The sequence below is a fragment of the Aegilops tauschii genome, chromosome 3 (assembly GCF_002575655.3).
Source record: "Aegilops tauschii subsp. strangulata cultivar AL8/78 chromosome 3, Aet v6.0, whole genome shotgun sequence".
In the NCBI taxonomy this organism is placed as follows: Eukaryota; Viridiplantae; Streptophyta; class Magnoliopsida; order Poales; family Poaceae; genus Aegilops; species Aegilops tauschii.
In genome coordinates, this window is record NC_053037.3 from 44,253,323 (window position 1) to 44,265,013 (window position 11,691).

General features: G+C 44.6%; 1 protein-coding gene across 1 annotated transcript; it reads left to right on the forward strand.

The window, feature by feature from the left end:
- The first annotated feature begins 5,469 nt into the window (after positions 1–5,469).
- Positions 5,470–11,010, forward strand: LOC109739597 (wall-associated receptor kinase 4-like). The gene is made up of 7 exons (XM_073509958.1): positions 5,470–5,581; positions 5,617–6,000; positions 6,133–6,297; positions 7,448–7,722; positions 9,026–9,034; positions 9,166–9,994; positions 10,573–11,010. The coding sequence occupies exons 1-7, from the start codon at positions 5,470–5,472 to the stop codon at positions 10,785–10,787; spliced, it is 1,989 nt and encodes a 662-aa protein (XP_073366059.1). The 3' UTR covers positions 10,788–11,010.
- Positions 11,011–11,691: the final 681 nt, after the last annotated feature.

Genomic DNA, 11,691 nt, shown 5'->3' on the forward strand with positions numbered 1-11,691 from the left:
CACACATGTAGTTGAAACAAAATCAACATAGCCTTCATGATATTTATGTTCATGGTGGATTATATCCTACTCATGCTTGCACTCAATGTTTATTAATTTTAATGCATGTTCATGACTGTTGTCGCTCTCCAGTTGGTCGCTTCCCAGTCTTTTGCTAGCCTTCACTTGTACTAAGCGGGAATACTGCTTGTGCATCTAATCCCTTAAACCCCAAAGTTATGCCATATGAGTCCACCATACCTTCCTATATGCGGTATCTACCTGCCGTTCCAAGTAAATTTGTATGTGCCAAACTCTAAACCTTCAAATGAAATTCTGTTTTGTATGCTCGAATAGCTCATGTATCAACTAGGGTTGTCCGTATCTTCCATGCTAGGCGGGTTATTCTCAAGAGGAGTGGACTCCGCTCCTCACTCATGAGAAAATGGCTGGTCACCGGGATGCCCAGTCCCATGCTTTATGCAAATCAAATCAAAATAATTGCAAACAAAACTCCCCCGGGACTGTTGTTAGTTGGAGGCACTCGTTGTTTCGAGCAAGCCATGGATTAATGCTTATTGGTGGAGGGGGAGTATAAACTTTACCATTCTATTTGGGAACCGCCTATAATGTGTGTAGCATGGAAGATATCGCCATCTCTTGGTTGTTATGTTGACAATGAAAGTATGCCGCTCAAAATATTATTTATCTCTATTTCAAAATCGAGCTCTGGCACCTCTACAAATCCATGCTTCCCTCTGCGAAGGGCCTATCTATTTACTTTTATGTTGAGTCATCACCCTCTTATTAAAAAGCACCAGCTCAAGAGCACCGCTATCATTTGCATCCATTACTATTAATTCATATTGGGTATGACTATGACTGGATCTCTTTTACCATGAATTACAATGTTTAGTCAGTCCTTGATCTTTAAAGGTGCTCTGCATTTATGTTTTGCGGTCTCAGAAAGGGCTAGCGAGATACCATCTTGTTGTATCATATTATGATTGTTTTGAGAAAGTGTTGTCATCTGAGATTTATTATTATTGCTCGCTAGTTGATTATGCCATTGACATGAGTAAACATGAGACCTAAGTGTTATTGTGAATATGGTTAGTCATAATCTTTGCTGAAAACTTGAATGCTGGCTTTACATATTTACAACAACAAGAGCAAACAGAGTTTGTAAAAGTTTTTCTTTATCAATTTCAGTTTGTCAACTGAATTGCTTGAGGACAAGCAAAGGTTTAAGCTTGGGGGAGTTGATACGTCTCCGTCGTATCTACTTTTCCAAACACTCTTGCCCTTGTTTTGGACTCGAACTTGCATGATTTGAATGGAACTAACCCGGACTGACGATGTTTTCAGCAGAATTGCCATGGTGTTGTTTATGTGCAGAAACAAAAGTTCTCGGAATGACTTGAAACTCCACGGAGATTATTTTTGGAAATAATAAAAAATACTGGTGAAAGAATCAAGGCCAAGGGGCCCACACCCTTGCCACGAGGGTGGGGGGGCACGCCCCCTGCCTCGTGGGCCCCCTGGTGCTCCACCGACCTCAACTTCAACTCCATATATTCGTGTTCGGGGAGAAAAAAATCAGAGAGAAAGATTCATCGCGTTTTACGATACGGAGCCGCCGCCAAGCCCTAAACTCTCTCGGGAGGGCTGATCTGGAGTCCGTTCGGGGCTCCGGAGAGGGGAATCTGTCGCCATCGTCATCATCAACCATCCTCCATCACCAATTTCATGATGCTCACCGCCGTGCGTGAGTAATTCCATCGTAGGCTTGCTGGACGGTGATGGGTTGGATTAGATTTATCATGTAATCGAGTTAGTTTTGTTAGGGTTTGATCCCTAGTATCCACTATGTTCTGAGATTGATGTTGCTATGACTTTGCTATGCTTAATGCTTGTCACTAGGGCCCGAGTGCCATGATTTCAGATCTGAACCTATTATGTTTTCATGAATATATGTGAGTTCTTGATCCTATCTTGCAAGTCTATAGTCACCTACTATGTGTTATGATCCGGCAACCCCGAAGTGACAATAATCGAGACCACTCCCGGTGATGACCATAGTTTGAGGAGTTCATGTATTCACTATGTGTTAATGGTTTGGTCAGGTACTCTATTAAAAGGAGGCCTTAATATCCCTTAGTTTCCATTAGGACCCCGCTGCCATGGGAGGGTAGGACAAGAGATGTCATGCAGGTTCTTTTCCATAAGCACGTATGACTATATTCGGAATACATGCCTACATTACATTGATGAATTGGAGCTAGTTCTGTGTCACCCTATGTTATGACTGTTACATGATGAACCGCATCCGGCATAATTCTCCATCACCGATCCAATGCCTACGAGCTTTTCACATATTGTTCTTCGCTTATTTACTTTTCCGTTGCTACTATTATCATTACAAAACCCAAAAATATTACTTTTGCTACCGTTACCGTTACTTTCATACTACTTTGCTACTAAATACTTTGCTGCAGATATTAAGTTATCCAGGTGTGGTTGAATTGACAACTCAACTGCTAATACTTGAGAATATTCTTTGGCTCCCCTTGTGTCGAATCAATAAATTTGGGTTGAATACTCTACCCTCGAAACTGTTGCGATCCCCTATACTTGTGGGTTATCAGCGAGAATCCGTTGCCCAACTGGCAGCCGGATCCGAGGCCAGAGGATCTTGTGGCGCGTCATCGGCAGTGGTCACCACGGCCGCATGGCGTGACCCCACCATGACGTTTGAACCTTTTAGGTGGCACCTCGTCCCGCCGCGTCGGGCCCAAAACGGAGGCCATTTGCGTCTCCATGACCCGACGCGAATCCGAAAAGGAGGTGCAGCGCCGCCATGTGAGGCTTCGGGCGCGGCTTCAAGCGGAGGCGACTACCGCAACCCTCCCGACGCAGGCCGCCACGACAGCTGGATACATGGAGGAGGCTTCGATAGCCCGTGAGGCGGCATAGAAGTAAGCCCTTCATTCCCGCATTGCCGAGAAGCGATGGAGGAGGGTGGTCAAGGCGATGGAAAAAGGGCAAACTGGGGCTATCCACGCCATGGCTAGACTTCCTCCCGAGTAGGAGAAAGACAAGGACATCGGTGGATCGGACATCTCCAGCCGTGAGCAGATCCGCCTCGATCCATTCTGCGTCTTTGACCGCTACTGCCGCAAGGACGATGGGAAGGGTGAAAGGATCGATACGGTCGACTAGAGGGGGGTGAATAGGAGACTACAAATTTTAATCATTTTTGTCAATTTTAAGGTTTAGAGGATAAATAGGGTTCAGTATATATGCAACTAGGTGAACACAACCTATATGACAAGCAAGCTTAAAGCTAAATATGCTAGGCAACAATCTAATTAGCAAGCCACAAGCATACAAAGCAAAGTGTGGGGAATGATTAACCACAAGTGAGGCGAGGACGCGAATTTTATCCCGAAGTTCACTCTTCCTTGGGGAAGAGCTACTCTCCGTTTAGAGCGGTGCCGGAGCCAAAGCTTGCGGAACGCCACGAAGGCTCAACATAGTCTCTTTCGAGTCACCCCAACGGATGAGCCTCGAATCACTTGCGGCTGGTCTTGAAGGCGACCACCACACCTTCACAAACTTCTCCGGAGCACACCACAAGCAAGGAAGCTTCCGGAGGAACCTCTAACCACCTAGGAGTCCAAGATCCAAGAGTAACAAGTCAATGGTGAAGAAATGTTGTGGGGAACGCGATTTGGTCTGGTCAAGATGTAGATCGGGTCTTGCTCTCCCAATCCCCAAAGTTTCAACAAGTTTGGGTGGAGGGATTGAGAGTATTGAGCAAAATGGGGTGTAGCAATGGTGGAGCTCAACAAGACATTAGGGTTGGAGATGGAGGAGGAAGAAGGGGGGCTTTTATAGTGTTCTTGGCCGGGTGGCCGTTTCTGCCCATTGGACCCCGTGCGCACGGGCTAAGTCAGCCCTGTGCGCACGGGGTACTCAGGAACAAACGCACCACCCCATGCACACGGGGTTCAAAAGACCCCGTGCGCACGGGGTACCCAGGGAATTACGCAGTACCCCGTGCGCACGGGGATCAAAAGACCTCGTGCGTACGGGGTACCCAGGAAGTTACGCAGTGCCCCGTGCGCACGGGGGGTACCCAGAAACTTTCTGTTGTAAGCTCTCTGAGTACCACACGTAAGCACACTACTGATATAATGGTAGGAGTGGGTAGGCTGGTGTTTAGGTTTTGGCAATGGCATTCCCACACAACACAGATCCACACCGACCCCTCTTAATAATGCGGTCTTTCCTACGACTCGAATTGAACCAAAAAGAAAACCTTCGAATCGCTGGTAGACCACACCTTTGATCGTTTTGAATTGGGGGGGGGGGTCGCACACCTCCATCAAGAACAACTTGGAACCAATATCCTGAGATAAACTTTAACATCCGATATTAGTTCCTCTACCCACAGTGTCATCACATCAAAATATACTTTAAGTGACACTTGCACTTTCAAAGGGCAAGGGCAAGGCCGGCTGTGGATGAACTTCTCCGGTCATCGTTCTCGTCGTAGTTAGTAGGGCATGCCAATTTTTGGTAGTCCGATGACATATGTTTAGCTACGTAGGACGTTACATGAGCTAATATGGATTTGATTATTCATTTAGATGCATCCGGTTGTGCAGGAGTAATTTTGTGTGCTACGCGATGACTATCCACGGGCCCGCAGGCGTGTCCGCAAGTGTTTTGGGACCAAAATTTAATTTGTGGTTGTAGATGCTCTAAGAGCCTCTTTGATTTGCAGGATCTGAAAACACGTGAAAAAGAAAAGTATAGGATTGAAGTGACATGCTCATTTGAATTCTATAGGATTAACAAGGAATGTTTGATGCTGCTGAATTATTATTTTTATAAAAAGAGCTTCAAGTGAATGTTAGATTTCCTATGAAATAGAGTATAAAAGATTTCATAGGAATTCTATGAGATCTAATCATATGAATCAAACGACCAACGTAGGAAAAAAATCCTAGGAATGTCTATAGAATTTTTAGAATTTCTTTTAATCAAAATCAAAGGAGCCCTAAATCATTTACCTGTAGACAGGATCACCGTGTGAACGGAAGACTTGACACGAATAAATAGGCAACACCCACTTGGTTCAGCTCACGCTGCTACAAGTCCAGCGTTTGCTGACAAATAGGCATAAATTCTAACACTTTCCTGACTCTCCATGTGACGAACTTCAACACTCCGGCTTGGACAACCTGCATGCGCAGTGAATTCAATTCACCCAGGCCGCCAAGTTCGTAGAGTTCATATTAGGTGGCCACCATGACGTACGTACTTGCATCTTACGTTAGCAAGCAAAGCATGATACATAGCATTGCCGTGTATATATGCCTCATCACACCAACACTTCTTGCTCACATCCTATATGAACATTGCCACCCATAGTCTCCATTGAAGCCCACCATCCATAGTTCTTCCTTACTACTCTCCACCATGGCCACGCCTCTTTGGCAATTCCATTCCCAGCGGCGGCGGCTGAGGCTGCCGACGATCCTACTCATCGTTGCCGCGGCTTCAAGTCACCCACAAACGGGTCGTGCTCGGGGTATGGCTGCTGTCAGGTCCCCTTTGCGGCTGCAGTAGATGACACCCCGCCGGTAGAATTTGCGGTGTCGTTCAAGCCCGATAACTCCACTTGGGTGGATTGGGAAGAACACCCGTGCTCCTACGGAATGGTGGTGGAGAGTTCATGGTACAACTTCTCTTCGCTGGACCTCTACGGCTATGAGGTGCTATCCAAAAAATTCCCAAGGGGCGTCCCCTTCGTCATCGATTTCGCCATCATAACCGAGCAGAACGGTTCATGTCCGGCGGAAGGCCAGCAGCCACCTCTGGGCTACGCGTGCGCCAGCGGCAACAGCTTTTGTACCAACGCAACAGCCTTTACAGACGTTGGCTATTTTTATGTCTGCAAGTGCAAGGAGCATTACGAAGGCAACCCCTACGTCAACAATGGATGCCAAGGTACACACTTTTTTTTTTTTTGAGATTCATACACACAAATTTTGTGCTGTATAAAACTTTACATGGATTTGCCAACTATATATGGGTACGTCTCCACCGGCCGAATATTTAATCATTATTTACTTCTTTCAGACATCGATGAGTGCAAGAACCGTGATTTGTATCCATGCTCAAGCGACGGGGTATGCAAGAACAGGCTTGGAGGCTATGACTGTCCATGCAAGCGCGGAATGAAGGGTGACGGCAAAGCAGGAACCTGCAAAGATATAGTCCCATTAGTCGCTAAAGTGGTCATGGGTAAGTGTATCGTGTACTTAATTAATTACCTAAATTCATTTTTTGTTTGCTACTTGCATTTAGTTAGCTTTTGCATTCTACTAGACTAGGGTAGTTTAAATTTTATCGAGCGATGCAGATTGATATAAACAATACTCCACAAAGAATTGGTGTGCCTATTTTACCACCTGCTATTGTGACTTGCGAGTAATTATGCAGTAACATGTACCGTGAAGAGAGCACAATGGCTTAAATAGGGGGTTAACCGTGTCATTTAGTATGTCAACGAATTAAGGAGTAATTACTGCATATGAAGAGTAATTAGTAGCCAGTCTAGTGCAAATATCCCACCAGGCAAATTAATAGCCGATACGAATCATTAATCTTTTGACATGGAGTATTCTCACCCAAATCGTTAATCTTAGAGTGAAGTCTGTTTTAAACCTTGAGATTGTAGAGCTCGTCGAGAATAAATCCTCACCTCAAAATCCCTGTAGTCTGTATCCTGTACTCATGATCCTGGTCTGATCCCGACCCTGAACCTGTTTGGGAAACCGGGAAAAGTTCCATCCCGCCCAGGATCAGAGTCTAATCTCACTTACATCCCTATCCACGTGTCATATCCATTGTCTATTCCTAGTGCCTTTCTCTTTCTATATTGAAATCAACGTAGCCGTGCTTGTGCCGCGCTGCTCCGCTTTGCCAACGTTATGCACCCCAACGCTTTGCAACCACGGCTTCTGCTTCGTATGTGTTGAGACATTTTGTTCTGCATGCCAACATTCAGGAACGTCTCCTAATCTCTCTCAGCTGATTAACTTGATTATAAGAGTTAGTTGAGCTAGTGTGTAGTGTATACCCCATGTATATGTAACCGGTTGATGTGAATACTGAATGAGTTGCATCCCAAAGCTTTTCAGCCTTCTACAGTATGCATCGAGCAGTTCAGAGTTGCCTGCCGCCACAAGGTCTACTGGCTTTGCCTCGATAACTAGACTGCATACATGGGTTGCAACCGATAGCGATACGCCGCTGGCGACACTAACGCCCTGGGCTGCGCATGATGATGAGTGCTTCATCTAGAGTCCTCCATAGAGCACTAGAGCACCATGGCATCGCGCGCAACGGCAACCAATTGGGAGTGCGCTCGCACGAGAGTTGCCCAATCCAGACAAAGACACTGGCGGCAAGCTGAGACCTGAGAGTCGCGTCACCGGGCGTGTGAATGGCCGAGATGTCCAGCCAGGAGTTGCTCTCCGGGCCGCCGTTGTGCACGAGCATGGAGTGCATGTGAACGATGCAGGTCTTGCCAATGTGAGGAATGGAATTCACTGCAGCGTGCGCATGCTAGTCTTGCCGGTGCATGGAGCGCGCGAACGGCGTCGGTCGCCGCAGCGGCCAGTACGACGAGAGACAAATAATACACGAGCCGAGTACCTTTCTGAGGTAATTCATGCACAAGTACGAACACACTTACACACATGTATGTACAACGCAGCACGTTGGTCGACCGATTCTGGCCGCCGGCTAGACGCGTACATGTACGCATGCACAGCATCGGGGCGCTTCTGATCCATTTCCGAGCGCGAAGATGTATATGATGACGCGTGGGCCCACTTAATCAGTGAGAGTAGAAAGTTTTTCCAGTGGGATTGTCTTTTTCCCGGTGTGTCAAATTGTTGTAAACTAAGTGAAAGGGTCGGGATGAGACCAGGATCATGAGTACTGGGTACAAACTTCAGGGATTTGAAGGTGAGGGTCTATTCCTGACTAGTTCTACAATCTCAAGGTTTAAAACAGACTTCACTCTTAATCTTATGACATGGAGTATTCTCACCCAAATTGTTAATCTTTTGACACGGAGTATTCTCACCCAAATTATTCTTCTTTTGACATATGGAGTATTTTTTTATCTAAAAATAACCAGGCAAAGTAATACTCCCTGCGTCCCAAAATAAGTGCCTCAACTTTTGTACAACAGCTTAGTACAAAGTTGAGACACTTATTTCGGGACGGAGGGAGTAGTTATCTACTCCCTCCGTTCGGAATTACTCGTCCAAGAAATGAATGTATCTAGATGTATTTTAGTTGTAGATACATCCATTTTTGTGACAAGTAATTCCGAACGGAGGAAGTACAAATTAACTAGGCAAATTAAAGGCCTTTTTTTACATGGGGTATTTAGTTTCTCACCCAATCATTAATCTTCAAGCAGTTTTGCTTTTATACTTGCTGGCATGCGCACCCTAATGCTGCTGTAGAAGGATCCTTATAACGCTGTTCTGTGTGTTACATTTTCAATGAAAATGGAACTAAGTCCAGAGAGCCATTCGATCGGAAAAAATTATGTCTTCAAATTCCATGTAAAAAAAAGTCATCAGGCAATAACTTGATTGTCGCTGATGTCCTCAGCCAATCCAAATCATCAAATGGTAATATAGAGATTTTTAGGTTGATTTCCTAACAGATACAAATGGGCATACATCACTATTTAGTTTTTCTTTAAGCTGTCTTGATTTTATAATTTATACTAGAGGTGCAGTGATTATCTTTGGCACACTTGTTTGGAAGTCTTAGTCCCTCATCAATCTTGATGCTTATTGTGTGCTACTTCTAGTGTTATTTTACTGCAGACCCCAAATAGATTATTGAGAGGTCGTTTCCCTTTTTACGTACTATCTTTGTCTACTAATAAGTCGGTTAATGTAAATTGTAGTGGTATAAATTAGTTTGTGTCTTCTCCATGCAGGTGCAACAGGTTTTATTCTTGTCATGGTTATATTATTTCTTATTATTCTTCAAAAAGAGAGAACAAAGACAAGAGAGTTTTACAAAAAAAATGGCGGGCCTATATTAGAGAAGGCAAAGATAATAAAGCTTTAAAAAAAGGAAGAGCTCAAGCCTATTTTAAAGAGTGACAATTTTATCGGAAAAGGTGGCTCTGGTGAAGTTTACAAGGGTCTTCTTGCTAATGAACTAGTTGCAGTCAAGAAGCCGATCAGTGGGAGTGTACTAGAGACTGAACAATTTACAAACGAAGTCATCATCCAGTCTCAAGTCATACACAAGAATATTGTTAGGCTCATAGGTTGTTGTCTTGAAGTGGACCTTCCAATGCTAGTGTATGAGTTTCTCTCCAAAGGCAGTTTGGAAGACATTCTTCACAGTGACAACAAGGTGCCTGTCAACTTGGATCTACGTTTAAGAATTGCTGCAGAATCAGCAGATGGTCTAGCTTATATGCATTCAAAAACCACAACTAAAATCCTGCATGGTGATGTTAAACCAGCAAATATACTCTTGGATGACAATTTTGTGCCGAAGATCTCAGATTTTGGCATATCGAGGTTGATTCCGAGAGATAAACAACATACCCTATCAATCATTGGTGACAGAACTTATATGGATCCAGTATATCTACAAACGGGGCTACTAACCGAAAAAAGTGATGTCTACAGTTTTGTAGTTATCTTGGAGCTTATTAGCAGGGAGAAGGCCAGATATTCTGACAATAATAGCCTCGTACAGAAGTTTCTTGAAGCTCACAAGAAAGAGAGGAAAGCAACTGAGTATTTTGACAGGGAAATTGCAGTACCAAGAGATTTAGGGCTTCTTGATAGTCTAGCAGAGATGGCTGTGGAATGCCTTAGCCTTGATGTGGATCAAAGACCAACAATGACAGAGGTAGCAGAGCGCCTCCTCAATCTGTTTCGATCTCGTGAGTTGTAACTAGTAAGTTGTTTGTAAGGTAATGCATATTCTAGCTTGTGTAAACAATATTTATGTCCTGTGGTAATGTTTTTCTTATTTTGTTGTGGTGGAAAAATTCTAGGAGTAGAGGCAGGGGAGGTCTCCCTTGGTTCATTTGTACTCTACAGTGACTCATTGAGTAATTGTGTGTTTTATGTGAGCAAATGTTGTATGGCTTACTCAAATTTCTCTGTTGCTTTTTGCAATATAAAATCCATTTGCCCTTCAAGACTGATCATTGTTTCAGCTGCACAATGAAATGCATATACAATGTCGAATTGAATTTCTGAACATCCCTATTTTGCATATAGGCTGATACGCAGTCTTGTTTCGTTGTGTTGGTATTAGAGAATTGTCGACTTCATTACCTGAACTATGGCTATCTGGAAGATTAACAGGTGCAGTCGATGTCGATGGTTAAGTTGCTCTGCTCTCTCCATTGACGTTCTCTGTGGTAGCGTATCACATGCTGATTTCTGAGACGCGTCTCGAGCTCCAGTACGAGGGCTAACCCTCGTACCACTACTGGTGAACACGGCGTTCAAGGGTGCTGGTGGAAGCAAACGCGTGGCCACCTGACACGGGACGTGGTGGCGGTCCGTGGCATCGTTCGCAACATTGGCAACTACAATGAAGGTGCTGGCAATGTAAACCATGGCTACTGCAAGTACAACAACACTGGCCGTGGTAGCGACGGCAGCAACTACATGAACTATTCCAACCAAGACTCTGGTGACCGCCTAAACTGCCAGTTGTGCTGAAAGGATGGACACAAAGCAGCGGACTGGTGGAAGCACTTCGGACCCGGAGAGAGGGTCGTCGGATCTGCTCCACGTATGGGGTAGATACCAGCAGGTTCATGGACAATGGCGCCACAGAAAGATCACCGGGGAACTCGACAAGTTGACCGCCAGCAACACATATCAAGGGCATGATCGAAGTTCATGTCATCAATGGTACCATGGGCATGATCATGTTCATGTATGTAACATGGTATAACGACAGTGAAAATGTTTAGCAAACATCCTTAGTTCCTTACTGAAATATTGGTTCATCATAGGAAAATAAATAATGAAGGAGCATCAAAGTCTCCAAACTACGGGAAAATGTATGACTGGCGGCGGCAAAATGCGACAGTGGATCATGATTGCAATTATTATCCGCTCATTACTGTAGATAACTAAAATTGCAGAAAAAAAGAACTATGAAATCATACTTACATGATGCTTGGATTGTATGGTTCTAGAACTAAACTTACTAATGTGCTCGTGCGTCTAGACATCCAAGAACACTAAAATCTGGTCGCCGCACCGTGAATAATTGTTCCAAATAATTCAATACCCAATAGAATTCAAATCCCTATCCCTAGTGCCCTAGGGTTAGGAAGAATTGGAACTTATAGGATTATAATAGAGTCATATCATATATTTGTATAGGTGGTTTGGTGTAGGCGTGCAGCATACCGACCTTTTTTGCGTGGATCTGGCGACGGTTGTCGAGCATGGTGAACTGATGAGTGGTTGCCGGGGGCACGAAGTGCTGCGCTGGTTTATTTTTCTCGTGGGGAGAAGCCGAATGAACACGTCTTGATCGATTGAACCACGTAATATATGTGTGTTGCCTCGATCGCCTATGGACCGGGCGTGCTTGTTCGCGTCTCGACCG

What these genes read in the sequence shown, in the direction of transcription:
- LOC109739597 (XM_073509958.1), top strand. Translation starts at nt 5,470, where the DNA reads ATGGCCACGCCTCTTTGGCAATTCCATTCCCAGCGGCGGCGGCTGAGG. An exon ending in ACAAACGGGTCGTGCTCGGG is followed by an intron (nt 5,582 to 5,616) that starts GTATGGCTGCTG and finishes TTGCGGCTGCAG; the next exon opens with TAGATGACACCCCGCCGGTA. An exon ending in CCTCAATCTGTTTCGATCTC is followed by an intron (nt 9,995 to 10,572) that starts GTGAGTTGTAAC and finishes ACGGCGTTCAAG; the next exon opens with GGTGCTGGTGGAAGCAAACG.